This window comes from Pseudopipra pipra, chromosome 1 (assembly GCF_036250125.1).
Source record: "Pseudopipra pipra isolate bDixPip1 chromosome 1, bDixPip1.hap1, whole genome shotgun sequence".
NCBI lineage: Eukaryota > Metazoa > Chordata > Aves > Passeriformes > Pipridae > Pseudopipra > Pseudopipra pipra.
The window spans coordinates 87,869,974-87,889,648 of NC_087549.1; the positions used below are offsets into that span (position 1 = coordinate 87,869,974).

The following is a 19,675-nucleotide window of genomic DNA, read 5'->3' on the forward strand; positions in this document are numbered from 1 at the left end:
CACAGTATGCAGACAGGTACTCCATCGATCAGGGCTGTCAGGGGGTACCTGTGCCTAGCCATTTACCAATATTCCATGATCAGTTCTGCAAGATACTCCAGAAAAAGCTGTGTGGGATGCTGTAACCTGTTAAAGAGAACCGTAACGCTTCTTCAGATTTAGAACAGGTAGCACTCCACCTATTTTCAGGACAAATAGCCAACACCCGCTATATACATATAGCCAACACCCTGGGGCCAGGAGGGGTGGCCGAAATCCTCCCTTTAACAAGAAACAAGCCGCCAGAGTCGCACGGCAGAGGCGGCTGGTGCCGCTGTTCGGCGGAGCGCCGCTCCAGCGCAGCAAACCGATGACAACCGACGGGGCCGTCGCTCCTGAACCTGCTCCGCCGCCGCCCGCCCCGCCCGGCCGCCCCCGCGGGGCCGCGCTACCTGCGCCCGCTCCCCGCCCCGGAGGAGCGGCCGCCCGCCCCGCCGAGAGGCGGGCGCGCTGGTGATTTGCCTTCGCCGCCAGCAGCCGCGCTCCGGCCAGCCCGCGGGGACCGGGGCTGCAGCCGCAGGAGCCGCTCGCTCGCTCTGCTCCCTGGCAGCGGGAAAAGTTTGCAGCTCTTCACCCTGCTCCTTCTCCCCCCACACGCAGCGCCCGCGGCCCGGCGCGGATCCCCCGGGCAGGGGCATGGCGAACTGAGCGCCCGGACCGGGCCGGGGGCGGCCCCGCCGCACCTGAGCGGCGGCAGCGGCGGCAGGGGGGTCCGCACCGCGGTGCTCCGCGGGCGGCCATGCGCGGCGGGGGCGAGCGCTGAGCCCCCTTGGCCTGGCCGCCCCCCGCCGGCCCGGGCGATCCCCGCTGCCGCGGGGGGGCAGGGCTGGAGGGCGCTGGGCAGCCCCCGGGGAGAGCGGGGAGCGGGGACCTTGGCTGCCTGCGCCCGGCCGAGCGCCATGCCGCGGCGGCTGGCCTGGCTGTGCTGCTGCTGGGCGCTGCTGAGCGGCGCCTGCCGCCCCGCCGAGCCCGCGCTGCCTGCGGAGGGCGGGGAGCCACCGCCGCCCGCCGCCGCCTCGGGCTTCCTCTACCGGCGGCTGAAGTCGCACGAGAAGCGGGAGATGCAGCGGGAGATCCTGTCGGTGCTGGGGCTGCCCCACCGCCCCCGGCCGCTGCCGCGGGAGCCGCCGGCCCCGCCGCCGGGACGGCTGACGGCGGCACCGCGCTTCATGCTGGACCTCTACCACTCCTTGGCCGAGGGCGCGGAGGGCAGCACGGGCACCGAGCGGGGCGGCCGTCCGCCGCCCCCCGCCCCGCCGCCGCTGCCCAGCCCGCAGGACAGCGCCTTCCTCAACGACGCCGACATGGTCATGAGCTTCGTCAACCTGGGTGAGTGAGTGAGTAAGTGCCGGGCTGCCTGGAGCCCACCCAGCCACCCACCCGACCGCCCGTCCCGCCGACACCCCTGTCCCGGCGAGAGGGGGCGGGCGGCTGTTCCCTGGTGGGGCGCGGCGGGGTCGGGGGTTTGCTGGTCGGGCAAACCCACCTTGTGCTGCACGGGTTTCGGCCAGGAGGGCAGCTCACTTAGGGGAAGGGCAAAACCTCTCGCAAACAGTAAAAAAAAAAAAAAAAAAAAAAAAAAAAGCCCCAGCATACAAAACCTTGAAGGGAGGGGGAGGGTGGAATGGAAGAGAAAATAATAATTATTTTTTTAATAGTCTCTTTGACCCTGTTCTGATTGTAGTGGTCAGAGTACGCCGTTCAGACTTAAACTCACCTTGCTCTGGTTCCTGGGCAGTAGAGCTGGGGTCATGCCAGAGCGCAGGTTGGGCTCGCTCTGTGCAAAGTCCAGCAGCGCAGAGATGCCTTTGTGGCTTGAACAAAGTACGTGTACCCTACTCCACGATGTCCTCATCTTCTCTTTTTTGTTTTCTTTTTAAGGGGTTCAGAGCTAGTGTGGCGATGAGTATGTGACTCGGTGTAGGTTATTCTGGTGAGTGAGCCCAGGAACATGATAAAATTTGTATCATGTGGAAATCTTGAAATAAGTTCTGTTAGACTTCAACCTGCTCTTCAAAACATCCTGTCAGCGAGATACTGATGTGAAGGGCTCCAGGGTGGGCATTTCAGTAGGAAAGCCATTAAGCTTTTTACTTAGAGGAGCCCTTAATACTATGCAATTGTAAGGAAGCAGTGTAATTAGATTCAGCCTAATGTGGAGAATGAAAATATTTCAGTTGGCAAATTGCAGTTCTTTTTTTTTTTTAGGGAATTCCTGTGAAGCTCAAATGTCTTAGCTGGTCAGCTGAAAACCGCCTTTTCACCAGTGCTGCCAGAGCTGTGTGCCAGAATGACACCACCTGTGAACAGCTTGTCTCGTTTTAAAAAAAATACAATTTGTTGTGTGTTTACTCATTTTGAGCAGGGATATGGGACTGTAGCAGGAAATTTCTTTGAGCTCCCAGCATGGGTACATGTGTTCAAAAACTTTGTGAGTGCTGTATGTATCTAGAACGAGCTGGTTGATTTTTTTACCTGATGGAAAGTAGGTCAGAAGTGCTACGAATAGTTGTTGAAGGATTTGTCTACATTGAAACCGAGGTGATTGCAACTCGTGTGGGCACAGCTGAACTGTCTTAGGTGCTCAGCCCTTACAGGAGTGCAAAGCCCTGTTGGCACCACATAATGCGGGTGTGTACCTGTCAGGGTCTCAGTTGCCTTGTTTAAAGTTAGTTTGGGTATGTTTAGGTGGTGCTGACATCTCAGAGCTCTGGTGCTTTTGAAAGAGACATCCTGAAATCATCCATCAATGAAGCCAGCGTGGTCTATGCTTAGCTCAGAACCTGAGAATATTGTACAGGTTTCAAGTCCAAAGGACACCTGCCTCTATTCTTTTCCTCTCCCAACTTCATCAAACCTCTCTGTCCTTTAAATACACAGAGCTGTTGCTGCTGTCTCTGTTCTTTGCCTTGGGGACTTTTAGTACCTATACTTGGAGCTGTGAATTTAAGAAGTGTGGTGCTGGCTGTAGCTGTCTGTAAGCAACCCCCACAGCATGTTTTATTTGAGGGATGTGAAACAAGGTGCTTGCAAGGGGCTAGCTGGTTCCCAGAAGAGCTGATTTCAGGGAGAAGTGTGAGCATGTGGTGTTTCAGAAGGTATTTAGCTGTCTATAAAGTGCCAGGAGAGTAGTATTAGATGGTAGACCTAAAAGTATGTGTTTCTTTTGAAAATACACCCCCCCATATGATTCAAATCAGTTCTGATAGTTTGGATCTAGACACTTATGTAACAACAAGGAAAATTTTTTGTGTAATGTAGTAAAATAGTGTAATTGAAATGCTAGTTATGAGTCTCAGGAAGCATGAATCAACTGCAGAAATTTCTCATCAAACTTCCAAATTCCAAGTCATAAACCATAATGTCATTTAGTGTGATTGTTTGTTACCAGAGTGTTGGCAAATTGATGGGCTGAGACTGAACAGCTGTTTGTCTGTTTTCTGTAGCTTCTCTGACATGTCAGGGATTTTTTGGGGTCTTTCACTTGTGTATTGACATTTATTCTTCTATTAAACAATAATTCATGTCAGGAAACTAGAGGAAGCCTAAGGTTATATTCCAGTATAGAAACCGAAGTTGTGATGGGAGAAAGCCAGCCTGCGATCTGTCAAAGTAGCTTATTAGATGAAGTCAGAAATGCAGCAAAAGATGGTGGGATCACAGCAGACAGGGAAGACTTCCTGATCTTGAGTACACTGACTATTCCCATGAAGTATAGGTCAAGCAACTCTGAAAACCCACAGCTGGGGTCTGCTTATAAGCAGACCTTCCAGAATTATTTTAGTTGAGGTTTTCTGCACGTGGCCATTCCTATAGTTATTTCTGTTCATTTCAAACTGACTTCTGAAGAACTTCTGTTTCCATTACTGTTCTCTCAGGATGAGGAGTGTGTGGTATTACCTGGGTATATCAGGTGCAGGTGTATGAGGCTGTGTAGGTGTTAAGTCAGTGTGGGTGACCTGGCCTTCAGGTACTGATACTGCTTCTGCAGCACAGACTCAGACAAAAGTTTGATCCATCTCGTTGCACTGGAAAGCCATCATCTAGGTCAGCTGTGCGGAGAAGTCCTACTTAGTCATGAAAGTTTGCAGGTGTTGATGTTCTTTAATTTTTCCGGCCCCGTAGCCCAAAAGGAATCACTAGCTTGTAGTCACAGCTGATCTTAAATGCACAGTGCTCCAGCCCTTCCTGACCAACATACATCCTTCAGTCTGGGGCTGCAGCAGATGTGTTTTCTGGCTGGGGAAGGCTATATTTCGTTATATGCTCAAGGTATGAGTCCTGTTTGTCAAGGTCTTGCAAAGCTGAGGGACTTTAGTGAGGTCTTGAATTATTCAGGCTGTGCAGGCTTGTCTCGGTCTCAAAGATGGTGATGTCCTTGGAGAGAAAATACAGTCTGTCCTTGGTAACCTGGTCCCTATTTTGGGAAGATGATCCTAGAAGTGTCTGTTTTGTGTATTTTCACTAGGATGAGGCACCTAAAAAGTGCCTGTTCCTTTTCATTTATCACATAGAAAGTCTGGATAGCTAGGACAGATGGAAACATCTGCATGTTAGATCTCTTTAGTTGATATTCATTGACCAAACAGGGTACCAAGCTTCTGTGTCATGGCAATGGCTTTATGGCAGGGTTGTGGGGCTAAGGGCAGGAGGCAGGGGAGTGCACTGTGGGCCAGCAGGTGTTTTTGTGAAACTCTTCAGCTCTCCTTGTAGGAACAGCCTTGGTATAAATGTGTGGCATGTCTTGACGCAGTACTATAAGTGTTTCCTGTTTGGATAAGGTACCTTCCTCATGGCACCAGACAGGGTTATCTCCTCTTGGTGAAACAACCCAGGGTCAGTATGGAGATCCCTCTTGAGGCGGTGATGCTGGATTGGCAGATGGATTGTCAAGCATCCTTATATTTTACTACCATTTTAGTGAGAGACGTATCAAATTCCTCACAACCACCTTTCCAGGGAGGTGAGGTTAAACCCAACTGCAGACTAGGGTCAGGGGCTGTGGCAGATCTAAAGTCTCCCTGGTCTTCTTAGGCACATCAGTGCTGATATGAAGGGGATTTGCCCTTCATCCTCTGTTTTGCTGGCTGATGTCTTCAGAGTAGTGCATGCCATGGGTAGCAGCAGAAAATAAGACTCTCTAAGACTTTGCTACTTTAACTGTATCCAGAATTATTCTTGTATAATTAAAGGTGCTGTTGAACAATTGTGCGTCAAAACGGGGAAGAACCTGTTCTGGTCCTCACCCATGCCTTCCTCTCCTGGCATCCACACTGAGGGGGAAAAAAAGCCATGTGCTTCCCACAATCAAAAATGAGGAATTCAATGGCAGTCTTTGGGGGTTTCTGCCATGACTGAAATCTGGGGCTGTTGGCAGCTGGATAGCTGTGCAGGAAAAGTCTGAACCCATCAAACCCTCCAGAGATAAGGATCGTAAAAAGTGTGCTTTTGGGGTGTGGTGCTTAGTTATTCAACCGAGTACCTTTTTGCAGGAGACTAATAGCGTGGATTCACTGTATCTCTGTACTTTTGGAGAGAGAGTATTCCTTTTTATCATAAGACCCACAGGTCTCTTGGGAGGACTTCATGCAAAAGGTTGAGGGGAAGCTCACCTGTTTGCCACAGCCCTGTAGTGAGCCCTGAAGCTTTTCCACAAGATTTGAGTTGGGGCCATGGTGAAAAGCCTCTTTTATTTTTGAATTTCCAAACTTTAGGCAATCACTATCTTCTCTGCAAGACTTCAAGTGTCTGCTGGGGCATGGGTGCTCCCTTTCAGTGCAAGGGAGCTGCTTGGAGGTAAATGTAGGACTTGCTGTACAAATACTCTCTCTCCCTTTGCCTATAAAGGGGCACCTCATGGATATGATGTCTTCCAAACAGGCTTTTCATCTTTTTGGCAGCTGTCACCTACCAGATTTTCCTCTAGGAATGATCTTGCACAAATCCGTAGCACCTTAGGCGCAAGCAATAAGCCTTTGTTCTGCATGGCTTTTCACAGGAGGGAAGAAGTGCTTCAGGATCCTGACATGCATTTCTAAAGCAGGTGAATTTTTTCACCTGAAGGATTTGATTGGCCACCTGTCTTTTTCTGGGTACAATGCTTGTTGTTGGAGGATATGAAATTAGGTGACCAAGATGTATCAGGGACGTTGCATGATTAGATTGATGGGACCGTACCATTCATACTGTCATCCCATCTGTTTATACTCTTGGCCACGTGTTGTAAAGGTCAAGACATCTACTCACAGGGAATAACCAGAGTGTGTGATGCTGCAGATCTGGCTGTGCTGCCAGCTGGCTGTGTACAGCCTCGCTTGCTCGGCATGTGAGCAGCATCCTCCGCATGTGTCCAGAGCAGGCCAGTATTAGAAATCATGAAGCTGATGATGGGAATGAGTTTTACTGACTTCTGCAAAACTGTGTAGAGTAGGCTTCAATGCCAAGACAGATTCCCAAGTGTCAAAGAGCAGCCTTACTTTTGCTGTTCAGCTGATGCAGCTTGAGGTCTTTGTTTATGTCATCTCCTTGAAGTAGTTGTTGCTTGTGAGCTGCCTGATGACACAATTTAAAAAAAGGGAAAATGGTCTTTTGGAAGTCCTCAGCTCCTCTGGACTTGGAATTTGGGGGACTATGGTCATCCTTCTGCCTTTGGCCAGCTGCCCTGGAAGATTTGTGGCTCCTGGAGAAGCTGCTCTTCAAAACCTATACTGTTGAAATGAGTGGAGGGTCATGTTTGTGTAAGCAATGTATCCAGGTCTGACTGCCATCTGGACTAAGCTACTGGAACCAGACTGTGTGGCATTAGTAGGAGTATTCTCTGTCTTGTGAAAGCTTTTCAGAGCTTGAAAATTTACAGTATTAAATTTGTGTGAAATGTTCAAGTCTTTCTTACAGCAACAACAACAAAAATTTATTGTAATTGTAAAAAGCTGGTATTGCCAAACTAGTCTTGATTAATTCAAGCTGATTTTTTTATCTGTAAATAACTGAAAAGTTGCATTTTGAATTCGAAACCCAGGTGTGTTGTTTTTTTTTTTTTAAATATGAGCAGAACTTCCTAGTTCTTTTCCTCAAACAAAATTGAAATTAAGTCACTTCTTTTAAAAAGGTTTTCTTTTGGCAATTTTCTTCCAGCTCAACACAGCTTTAGCAGAAAATCCCTTGGGCAGCTGTCATGGATGTCTTGTGCTGAGCTCCTGCTGACACTGCTTGCTGCAGGTTTGTACCTCTGCCAAGGAGCTGCGGATCCTTGCTGGGTCTAGCCTGGTGCATTGCAGCGATGACACTCTCATAGTTTTAAATATAAACTTTTAAGTGGTGTTTGTGATTTAGGAGGAAGGAAGGTGGTGTTTAGACTTTCCATGCCCCAGAGGCATGATTCTTTTTAGGTCATCTTGCCTCATTGCTAACTTGTGGTGGGTTAAAGGAAGGTATGAGTTACTTGGGATGTAAACAGTCCCATTGTGTGTTTCTGCTGTATCCCGGCAGATGCTCAGTTATGCAGTGAAATACTGTCCCCCTACTAATCATTTAGCATTTATGTCTGACCATTCATATAGCAGTGGGAAACAGAGAGAAAATGCTATCGCCCCAACGAAAAAATGGCTCATGGTTGAGAGATTCCCATTTCTTTTAGCAAGCATCAGACCTCAGAGCCTGGGAGATGGAGGACTGGGAAGTTGTCTTCTGTGCACCTGATTCTTGGAGGCTGGTGTTGGGTCACAACTGTTTGATGAGGCAACAGTTTCATACTGAAAGAGGGTAAGTTTAGATTGGATATAAGGAAGAAATTTTTTACAACAGGAGTGGTGGGATACTGGAACGTGTTGCCCAGACAAGCTGCGGATGCCCCATTTCTTGGAGGTGTTCAAAGTCAGGTTGGATGGGGCTTTGAGTAACCTGGTCTACAGCTCATGGCAGAGTTTCAACTGGATGATTTTTGAAGGTCCCTTTCAGCCCAACCCACCTGTGATTCTAGTGTCGTTAGGGCACTTGGGACAGGAATTCTGTAGAAATGATATGCTGAGAGTGAGGAGATGTGCCTGAAAACCCTTCAGCAGGTTGTTTCTTTTCTCCTTTTTTCCAGCCATGGTTGTCAGAGGATGAGGAGTGTTGCCTTCTGTGGGGCTGCAGGACATGCAGTAGGGGTGGCTGGCAGCAGCACCTCCAAGAGGCACCTGTGGCCCCGTGCTTTGCACCTGGAGAAGGCTCCCAAGGCAGTGGCTTTGGGAAGGGCATGGGGCTGCAGCTGCCACAGGGCTGTTTGAGGAGAAAAAAAACTTAATTAAAGGAACTGAGTCCCTGTGGGATTGCAGGGGTGTTTAATACCTCGTAATGCACTTTGATTCCTAAAACCTGCAATGGATTGGGACTGGCATTTCCTGAACTTTCAGTTACTTAAGAAACAGTCTCGTAGTGTTGGGTAGAGTTTTGGAGTGGCTTTTCTTGTTTGTTTGTTTTTTGGGTTGGTTGGGGATTTTTTTGGTGATGTAATGAGATTTTTTTGTTTTGTTGTTAAGGGCACAAAGATTTTGACAGTGCTGCCTTCAGCTCTTTTTATTTTATGTTGCAGTGTTCATCATAGTACAATGACAGAATTGAATCAGTGCTAGCAACAGTGGGAACTTTTGGCAAAAAAAGGATAATGTAGACAGAGCCGAAGTGTTCTGCTAACTAAAATAGTAGCTGTATTTTCAGAGACCTAGACATGACTGTTTTGATCCAATGTGGTGTTAATCACAAGAATACATAACTGCTTTCCTGTGAACTTTCCCCTTAAAAATATCCAATGATATCACCTGATGTTTTGCACGAATGCTCAGTATAACCAGAATTTAGAACAGCTGGCTCCATATAAACTTGGAACATTCATAGGTCAAATATTAGTGTATAAATAAAAACGTTTTGAAAATGAAAACAGAAGCACAGTATTTGAAATATACTCGATGTGCAGATGTACTTCATGGCTTGAATAGCTTTACAAATTAATCAAGACTGTGTTAACACTTGTTCTGAAGAGTCGAATTTCCTGATAGTAAATGAGTCTTTTTCAAACAGTATTCCAAAGATGTGTTATTCTGTGTATTTTAATGGTTGTGTGCAGTATGAGAAATGTATGAATCGACTATTTGAAGCCCTCTTTTAAAGAATATATATATATATATTTGATCAACCCAAAATCTTGTCAAATAGAGAGCCACAACTTCCTTTATCAAGTGCAGGCTGTAAAATATGCCATGTTGAAAGCATTCACACAGATGTTCATGGTGAGGTACTACTGTATGCAGTGTTCTTATCTTGTCGCTTACTGTGTTGTGTTCATGTGGTGTATGTGGTCAAGGTATTAGACACTCTGTTTGTACAAGGGCTAAGGGGTGACATAATGTCTATTGAAGCACAAGTGTTTAGCTCCACACTAGGCAACAAAGAGCACTTAAAAAAATGAGAACTGTTTAGAGCGCATGGGCAGGTTGTGATAGTTGGACCCATAAGCCAAGAGGTATTGGAGGGAGGAAAGAGTCAGCAGCTTTGGTGTGAAACAGATGTGTCTTCTTGCATCCTTGAATCTCCTGGTCTTTCCAAACCATTTGAGAGAGAAAGATTGAAGAGTAAAGCTGTTAGCAGTCAATTCCAGTCCTTTTACAAGGAATAAAATTCTCCAAATAATGTTGAACCTGTAACAAGCACGTACAAGATGCAAAATATTTGTTTGCCTCTGTCTTTGTAAGCCCTATAATAATACAAAGTTGTTCAGACATGAACACTTACTGCAGCCTAACTTCCATATTTTTCAAACTGTGTTAAAAGTGTCTGGATTAGGGTTCTGTATCAGGGAGTAGAGAAGTGGTCAGAGCTTTAATTCCTCGTGTCACAGAGGCGCAAGCTCCCTCCGGCCAAATCCAGATGAGCAGAGGTCGAATCACCAGATGCTCTGCAAGAAAAAAGGAGAAAGCATTTGCTCTATCACTTACCACCATTTCTTTGCATCTTATGCCCACACTGGTGGTGTGGTCCAGATCAGCTGTGATAAACACACTTCTTGATGCAGGAAGAGGCCTTTTAAGTTTTTAATGTAGCTGAATCTTCATCACAATGCCTTGCCTGGTTCCTTAAAACATTTGCCTGCAAGCAGTGAGAGGCTTCTCTGTGAGCCTTGACTTGTGTGCATGATTTTGATGCAAAAATAGTAGGAGCATAGTTCTAAAATTTAAGCCTGGTTTGAAGTTCATATTTTGATATCTGCACAAATATTTGATCCGCAAGTACAGACTCCAGGTGCTCATCTTAAATGATGAATCTTGGCAAAAAACCCTTCATTTTAGAGAAACAGCAGCCTCTCTTGCCCACAAACTGTCATCCTGAGACAGTATTTCAAGCATGCAGACCCTTTTGCTTAATTATTGTAACATCAAACATCTTTGACATGAAAGGGACCAAGCAGTGGCTATGCAAGATAATGACTTGTTTATAAGAATAATTTAAACAGCATATGAAAAGGATAAACATGCATGTCCTGCCAAAATTCACTGTACGTTCTGCAGGCTTTGGTGATTGTGAATCTCTTGGCTTGCTCTTTCTTTTTCTTTTTTTTTTTTTTTTTGTAACCCACAAAGGAAAAAAGGCAGAGGGGGAAGGGATTGAAGAGAAAAGAAGGAAGACTGGAAAAAAAAAGTTCTCATATTTTAAGAAAGTTCCAACTTATTATATTATGGAAGATAGCTGGAGAGAAAATACATTTGTTTAACACATTACAATAGATTTTTGCTTTGCAATGTCTGTGTCTTGTCTCTTGCATCTGATAGTTTTTACACTTTAATGATTGTAGCAGCTGTCCTGTCCAAAAATGTTCCATTCTGGAGGATGTGTAATGCTCGTTACTTGCTAGACTACATAAAGATACTACCCTGTCTCTTATTCAGAACCTCAGAACACTTCATAAGTGTTGAAGTCTCCCAGCATGCTCTGATGAACGTGAAACACTATTATACTCATTTTCCAAATAACTAAGCTGAGGCTCGGAGGGCATGACAGGATCTGAAATTCTTGCTTCCAGTCCTGCAATCTAACCGTGAAACTGTGTGCTTTGTTACTGACCTGGCAGGTCCTCCAGTGGTTTGTGGAGTTGGTGAAACAGGAGGGTCTTATTGGTTGAAACCTGTCTGTTTTCAGGTTGCAGTGTGAATCAGCTGGAGACTATAGGTTCTCACCTTCTGCGACCATGCTCCATTAGGGATTTGGCTCTTCAGACATGCTTGTGAGCAGCTGAACGTCAGTAATGCCTCTATCTCTGTGGGTGCTGTCTGAACACGAATAACCACCAGACATCCATTTCTGTATGATGTCCACTGCATCCTCTAAATTATGGCTTTTGCAGCTCTTCTTTTTGGGTCTCCGACTGAATGGCATAAGAGACACCCAGGTGCAGTAGTATGAGCATGTGCACAGGCTCTGGTTTTAATATGTGTGTTGAAGTGTGCCTCTTGTACATGCCTGTGAGCTGGCATCCATGAGGACCTGAATAGGAAAAATGAAAGTGGTCACAGGCTAGCACATTTCACTTGAAACTATGGGACAGCCTAGTAAAGGTTTGGTTGACTTTTGGTAATGTCCGTGCTGCAGGAAAGCTACTAGTAGATGTTCTTTTGAGTTAACTGATAGTTTTGTTGAGAAGCCCCCAATAAAAATGCAGTGTAAGGGCTGAAGTTGGTATAATGACTCCTTTATGTTTCATGAGCTATTGGGATTGGGTCTGCCTGATACTTTTGCTATCTCTAGTCTCAGTAAAAACAATTTTATGGGGTCCCAAAACAGTCTGTTGCTTCTGGCAGCCAGAGAGCTGGCAGCTCTGATGCACTGAGGCTTGAAGAGATAGTTCATTAATTCATGGCACTTTCCAGAATAAACATGGCAAACCTCCTCTGAAATAACAAATGGTAAATCCTTCTTGTCACTCAAGACGGCACATTTGTCTTCAGAAAGGGGTCATGAAAGAAGCTGTCCGTCTCCTAACGAATGAGAAAATAAATAGAAGAAGAATTGTGCATTGTGTCGTACTTGACATGGCAAAGCTTTGGGGTGGAATAGCAACAAATTATTCCTCCCATCTCAGTCTTGTAAATTGTGGACCTAAACCAAGCAATGCCCACCGGGCAGACTATCAGATGCTGTAAAGTATCATACCTCTTTGTCGGGGATCCTTGGTGGGAATGACAGCCTCCTTTACTCCTTCTTTGACTCTTTTTGGGAACATAAATGTTAACACCTCTCAGCTTCAGATCCTCAGGGGCAGGAGGACCCTCTGGTTTCTCTGTGCTGTGAGGCTTGTGAAGGTTGCTACAAGCTGGAGTTGCTCAGAGCGCACAGATGTTTTGTGCAGCTTGTTATTTTCTATGTTGGAGGTTATGAGTCAGATTACTGTTACCAAAATGTTTATGTGAAATCATTTCTGAGTCATATATTTGCATCATATACAACCTGTCTGACAATCAAAACATTCAGTGCTTTGCTAATGATTATACTAAGTTTTCCAACACTCTGCTCCAGCATAACATAATTACATGGCAAAGTGCAATATATTACTTTGACAGGGTTCTTCATGCGTCTTGTGATGTCAGAATATCATCATCACTATTATTTTAAATTATCAGAGTTCACTGCTCAAAACAAAGTTAAAAGTAGTGAGAGGCAGTCCCTTGGAACCAAAATGTCCTGTGGATGTTCTCGGGCTTTTTCAATCCCCAATAAAATGTGTAGTTTAAGAAGTTCCATAGTACTTTTAACTTGATTTTCTCTAGAGAGGTACTTGATCAGAGCTTATTGGTTTAATTGACAGAATAGTTGTGATATTTGCCTGAAGAGATTGTTTGGTGCCCAGGAGACTGTTTGGTAGCTTTTCTATAATACTTTTTTAAAGATAGAACCAGTGTATGTTTAGCAGTGGGGAAGACATAAACAGTCTCTAAACTACAACTTAATGCATGCTGTGTTTATCTCTTGTGTGAGTTCTAGCATAAATAGGGGTCGCTTACAAAAGTATTCTGAATAACTAGGGCAAACATTTAAAATTATGCTTACCTTCAGGTGTGTGAGAACTCGGGCAGGAGTGTTTGCTGCCATGTCCCAGTGAATTCAGTAACTTCGCTTTAATTGTTTAGTCTAGATCAAACCAAAGAATGCCCCAATGCTGTGCTAAGGAAACGGTCAAGGAGATGAAAAGTTCATAGGGGCATAGGGCTGCTCTTTTGTTGGTTTTAAATACCTGCCTATGAAAAAGCATATGAATGTTGAAATGGAAAATGATATTAGGGCTGACTTGCCTGAATTTGGTTTACAGTCTTTTGGAATTGGCTTTGGGAGCTTGATTACAAGTGTGAAGGGCACTGGCAGGTCCCTTAAATATAAAATATCATTGCATTTCATCACTCTTACTGAACTGGCAGGGTGCAAAGTGCAGGATGGATTATGATGACATTCCTTATGTTCCTAGTGAAAAAAGTATGGACAATACAGTAGTGGACTTTGCTGGCTACAAGCATCTGAACTGTGCTTAGTTATTAGGGAGCCTGTGTTTGGAGCAATAAAAAAGTATCCCTGTGCAGTATTAGTGAGTGCCATCTTTGCTTATGCACTCTCCTTGGTCAGCGTCAGTGGCAAATACATAAGTGGTCTATAAGGACCAATATATTGTCAAATGCAGTGGAAAATGCCAAAATAAAATTTCAGTTGGATGAAGTCCATTTGTCCTGTGCTAATTTCTAGCCCTGTAAACAAACACAGCTGCTGAACATAGAATCAGTGCTCAGAGTGGTTAAAAACAGTGATGCATTGCTGGTGAGATCACGGCAGAAAAAAATATGTAACATATGAGGCTGCAATAAGGATCAAGTCTATCCTCAGCTCTGATTAATTGTTTCTGTTTATATATTTTCATCTATTAATGATGTCGTAGGGTAAGTAGAATGTAAAGATTGCTTTTTGATTGCCAGACCGTTCAGCTGAGACAGAGTATTAATGAGCCAGTTGTCATGAACTTTTTCAAAAAGGTCTGAATCAGTGACCAAAGGCTTGATGAATATATATGTATTGCATATATTTTATATTTCTCTTTTTCATACCGATGTGTCATTGATTTGGTCATCTGGGCTTTGTTGTTATGCCTTTATATATATAAGGGATTCATGCAGGCAGGTTTGCCTGTCGCTTCATCTTAATTAAAATGTCTTTAGAAGTACTGCAATACTGAACAAGGAACGTGAGACTGCAAACATTAGAAATCTTGGGGCCAAGCCTGTTAGGTCATTGGCAAAGTAGCAGCACTTATGCTGTAATTTGTCTTGTGGCCCGGTTATGTGTTTTGACATCCCTGAGCTGACTAATTGCTCTGGGGAAAAAAAGAAGTAAAGAACGATCTTGGTTACTGTAGTAGAAAAGATGGTTTCCAACCTCTTCTGTCCATCGCATCCATTATTTTGTTACTGCTGTGTGGTCATCCCTGGAGCTAGCAGAGCAGGGCTCCTATGGCTTGCCACAACGCTGCTGAGTAATGCACTTGACATCGTACTGTGCATCACCTGTCCAAGGGTTAAAGAGATTTCTTTTTCCACTTTGGCTCTGACAAAAGAGAAGGCTAAAGGTGCTAGATAGTTCAGGTGGAAGATAGTGGAGAATAGATGAGACAGAATATTAATCACCATGAATGTCTGATCAGAGGAGTTGTTGTTAGGGAACCTTCCAGTGTGACATGCTTGTAACGTATGTAGTGCACTGAGGAGAGCTGAGACAGCGGGGTCTACACGCTCCGTGTGAGGGTTCACTTCTGACAATGCTGTGAAGGCTTTTTGCCAAGCGATTTGCTTGGTCCTTGGCCAGCTTGGTTGCACATGTGTTGCTGGGAGGTTATGACACCAACACAGACAACCTGGCTTCTCTGCAGTTACAAGGCACGTTTCCATGAGCTCCTGGCTCTCTGCCACTCGTCCTGTCCCAGGGGCCTTGACAAGCTGCCTAGAAGCTCTGAGAGGTAATCTACATCTGCTGTGTAATATAAAATTTTTCTATGAGATAGAACCAATTTTTCTATTGGTCTTTTGAACAGCTTCAGCTTGAAAGTTTTGGATGTTTTGTAGCCATCTGGGGCTTTGAGTTGTGGTAGGTGCTTCACTCTGTGCTCTCGGGCAGCTCATGTTTGTGCCACCCTCTTCAGAAGCCTCTTGGGGCTTGAAAAATGATTGGGTGTTCATGTTACCGTGTACTGGACTAGTGCCATCATGGATTTTGTCGTGTCTGCAGGGCACAACCAGGGTCCATCAGTGGCCCAGATTCTGGAAACTCTCCTAGTCCCTACCCCAGCTCAACTCTCGCTGGCATGGAGAGTTTAAATCTCAAACTGTCAGTCTGGCATGTTCCATAAACACTAAATTGACTCAGAGTGGCTAGGTCTAGTGCTATAAAACATATCGTTCAGGTATTATTGCCAAGAAAAAAAAGTTACCTGTAAATTGCAGACTTACAGCATAGGGGCTTATTTCTGTGCTTATGCTTTTTACATTTCCATTTTTGCACCAGCTTGGCAAGAAGTTAACTTAAATGTCAAAACTATTTTTATGTAAATATATGCATTATTGAATCTCTTACTCATAATGCAAATAGTACTTTAAACCCACACAAAACAGTTGAAGCTATATATATTTTCTCACTACTGAATTTGGCTTTTAATAACTTGTAGTGAACTGTCCAAAATAAAGTTAGGAATCAAGGGCACTTTATTTTCCAGCTAGCAACATATGTATTCTTGGCTTTGGACTGTACCAGTTTGAGATGGAAGAAAACCTGGATTTGTACTACAGATCCTCCCAGCAGTTAAGGAGAGAAATATCATAGTAAAATAAACATATTATTTTGAAATTAACAACTTTTCTAAAACTCTACAAAGCTACCAAAAAAAAAAGAAACTGTTAAGAAACTGTGAAGGCTTTGATATCAAACAGTGGCTTTCTAATGTGTTTCTCCTGCTGGAAGTGCCGCCTTGTGCCAGATTCAGAGGCAACAGTTATCTAGAGAAAAGGCTGTAGTCTGCAGAGTCCCATAGATTTCACTGATGCTATTTGAGGAGTAAGGACAGCAAAACCTGCCCTTAGCATGTATAAACAAAACCACAGCTGAGTTTAGGGACTGTGTACTGAGCCCGGGTCACAGTGGCCTGGAAGGAGATGCTCAGTCTCTCCTTCCTCGGATTCATGGTTTGTCTCCACGTCACACATTTTCTTGCCCTGCTGCCCTCCTGCCTGTGGGAAGTTACGTGAGGTTGGTATCAATTCCCAAAGATAAGGTGGGAAGAGTCACTTCAGAAAATCATGGAAACAAGAGCTTGTTGCTGAAGAATACTTTACCAGTGCTCTGCCACAATCTTCTGATGGGATTCTCCTTATTGCTGTCTTACCACTATCTGCCATGTGCTCAGTGTAGGAGCTGTCACAGCAGAGGTGTCCATTGATTTTGCCTTGCCCTCTGCTGCAGGCAGGGCTCCTCTGAGCATGTGGGTGTGTTCAGGCTAATTGAGATGCAAAGAAGCAAGATAAAGAGGGGAATCCGCATCAGAATTGCATGCGTTCTGCCATCCCAGGTTTCAGTTCAAGATTTTAAGTCAATTGTCCAGCAACTCAGACCATCTTCGGCTGGGTTGCAGGGTGTTTGCCTGCCACTGTATGTAGCATTAAGGGCACACATTGCTGCCACTGTATCTAGCATTAAGGGCACACATTGCTACTTCTGCCCTTTCTGCTTGAATAAACCCAAGCTGTACTTGAGGACAAAAAAACCATGGGAGTGCTTTCTGAGGCAGCTGGGCTGTGGAAGCTGCCTTGATTATGTGAGGCTGAAGTTCATGTGAAGCACAACTGGGGAAGACCCCTGAAAAAAGCCAACTCTTAAAATGTTGGATACAATCACAAGCAAATTTTGGAAGACCCCACCAGTGCTGTAGCAAATGCAGCAGTTGATCACAGGTGGGTCACATCCAGCCAATCCCTAAACACACCTGACTTCATGGGCATGAAGGAGAGGAGAAACACTGGGGAAGGAGGAATGAACTGCACTAGGGAGAGGGTCCTGGCTCTCGCCTGTGCAGGCAGGTGAATTTGAACGGTGATGACTAAGAGATTCTAGTTTTGTAAAAATAATGCTAACAGCTGACTGAAACCACAGCTCTTGCTGATGCAGCTCTTGATTATTTTACCTCTTATTCCATCTTGCCTAGTTTGCATGATTCAGACTTATGTAAACACTAGTAATGGTGCCTCGTTGCTGTGAGAGTGGAGCTGTGTGGATGTACGTATGCTGTGCTCACACTCTCTTCCCCTCCTGCTCAACAACATCAGCTTTCTATTATGAAAATCTAAAGTTTGCAGTACGAAGGTGTTGGAGATAGCTTGTGAGAGATGCAAAACACAGGTACTGTGTATTGGCTGAAAAAGAAAGGATCTGCTTTTGTCTTTCTGGTCTGACTTGTGACCTTTATATTGGTATAAAATATGTGCATTAATATTTGTTGAAGCAGTGACTCAACGTCATTGTTCAGTGAACATCCTGAATGTGACTGTTGGTTTAGATGAAGTTTGACTTTATATCCTTATTATGTATATAATGGAGAACGGACTCAAGGATCTCCAAATCCATGCAAATTATTTCAAGTGGTATGTGGCCCTGTGTAAGTGTAACTGGTGTAATTGGGATGTTTTTCAAGAAAATGAGACAGTTTCATGATAGCAGGGAAAAAACCCCTGGAGTTTAACTGAAACAGCATTAACAGATTGTCTCTTGGAATGCAATCAGCAAGCAGTGAGGATTGTTAAACAGATACAAAATTTAAGTGACTCTTAATAAAGAAACAGCTAAATAAATATTGCAGGAAAACAGTGAATTCAAATTGCAATAAATTTTATTATTTAGTGCACTTTTAAGGCCCCAGGATAGGAATATATCTGCATTCAGGAAAGCACTTAAACATGTGCTTTCCTGAATAGGGGCAGTCTAAGGCTTATACTTAAGTGCTTTCCTGACTGTGGGCCAAAACCTACTAAGAGTTTATTTTAAAGACACTCTTCCCTTAATTAAAAGACGTGGTTGAATTTAACAGTTAGGTGTCAGCTTGCTTACTGTCACACAGCAGCTTTCTGTAACAGCAGGCGGTAGCCCTATACAATGACTGAGGTCAGGAAGCGAAGACTACTTCATCACTTGACAATATGAGAGGAAACTCAATTTTTATGGGCCTCTCAATAGTTCCCTCTGGCGAGTGCCAGTTGTTTACAATAAATTGAAGAGTTCTGCCAAGAAGTGGCCCAAAACTATTTACAGGGTCTGTATTAGAACCAGCCTGAGCTTGAGGCTTCTCCCCACTGCAGCAGTGCTGAGCAGCACTGGAGCTCTTGCTGGTACCCATCAGTACGTGTGGCCGGACCACAGTCGTTCTGCCAGATGTTCTGTTCTGTTTATTCAGACATTAAATTTTTATTTGATCATTCCTCGTCAGCATCCAGTTGCTCTTTTTTTCACTTTGGTGGCTGGGAGCCAGTTGTGCTAATGGCACTATCAGATGTTCTGGAGAAAATGGAGTCATTGCAATGCTCCTTCTCCCCTGATCCAGGGTCCTGGCTGGTCTCTGTGGCTCTGAAATGTGGAGCAGTGATGGCTCCTCCTGCCCTTCTCTGCATTTAGTGTTTGCTGCTTCCTACCTGGAGGAGCAAGAGTTGCCAAAGCAGTTAGGAAGTTGTTTTGCTGCGAGGCAGAGGTAGGACTCGGTCACACTAGTAATGGTGAAAATGAAGTTGTTCTGGAACGTGTTGCCAAAAAGTCCTTGTTCCCTGAGGAGGTGACCTTCAAACATCTCCTGCCGTGCCAGGAAACTTAGAAAAGTGAGGGGTTTATTCCAGCACCACAGGCAGACAAGGAACTTTGATGAGAGGGTTTCTATAGAGTCCACCTGAGGTCCTAGGCTTTGGGGATGCCTGTCCAGAAGTCATGTTGGTGTAGTGATGGAAGTGGTATTTAATTCCTACCTTGTAGCAGCCTCAGCTGTCCTATAGAGGAAGAAATTCACTCTTTGGTTTTCCTGAGGAATTGGACTTTAAACGAGGTGTATGTGGTTTGAAAGCCTGTTGCATTTTCTTTCTTTCCTCTTAGGTTTAGTGTGCCTGACCTTTGCCTCATAATGAAAGCAGTTCAGTGTGTTCCCCACTTCTGCTGCCTGGACTTGGCTCTGTTGTTCGCATGGTTGTCCTGTCTCACTTACTTTTATATTCTTTGCTCCATAAATTGTAATCTGTAATTGTAGGATAGCTCACAGCAATCTAAGCCATTGCCTTTTTGTGTGTAGTTCCTCTCAGGGACCCCTGCATAGGATATTCCTCAGGTTTCAATAACCTTGATTTTTAAATTAGCATTTAATTTCTGGAGTTCACAGGTGTTAGCTGTGGCCAGGATTTTAAAGGTGAGGTGAGAGCAAGTCCATGCCACATTCAAAACTACTACTAAAAGATTTTGCCATACAAAGCCTCGCATACGGTTGTCTACTCCTTGTCATTTTGGATGTGGTTTCTACTCGAGCTTGGGAGGACCTAAGGTTGCTCTTGGCTTGTCC

At 44.8% G+C, this 19,675-nt stretch overlaps 1 protein-coding gene across 1 annotated transcript in view; it reads left to right on the plus strand.

Annotated features, from left to right (window-relative positions):
• Positions 1–315: 315 nt before the first annotated feature.
• The window catches only part of BMP6 (bone morphogenetic protein 6), an 86,379-nt gene continuing 67,019 nt past the window's right edge, over positions 316–19,675 (plus strand). Inside the window, exon 1 of the mRNA XM_064663971.1 lies at positions 316–1,368. Within this exon, the coding sequence (XP_064520041.1) occupies positions 939–1,368 (430 nt within the window). The 5' untranslated portion in view covers positions 316–938. The remainder of the gene's footprint in view (positions 1,369–19,675) is intronic.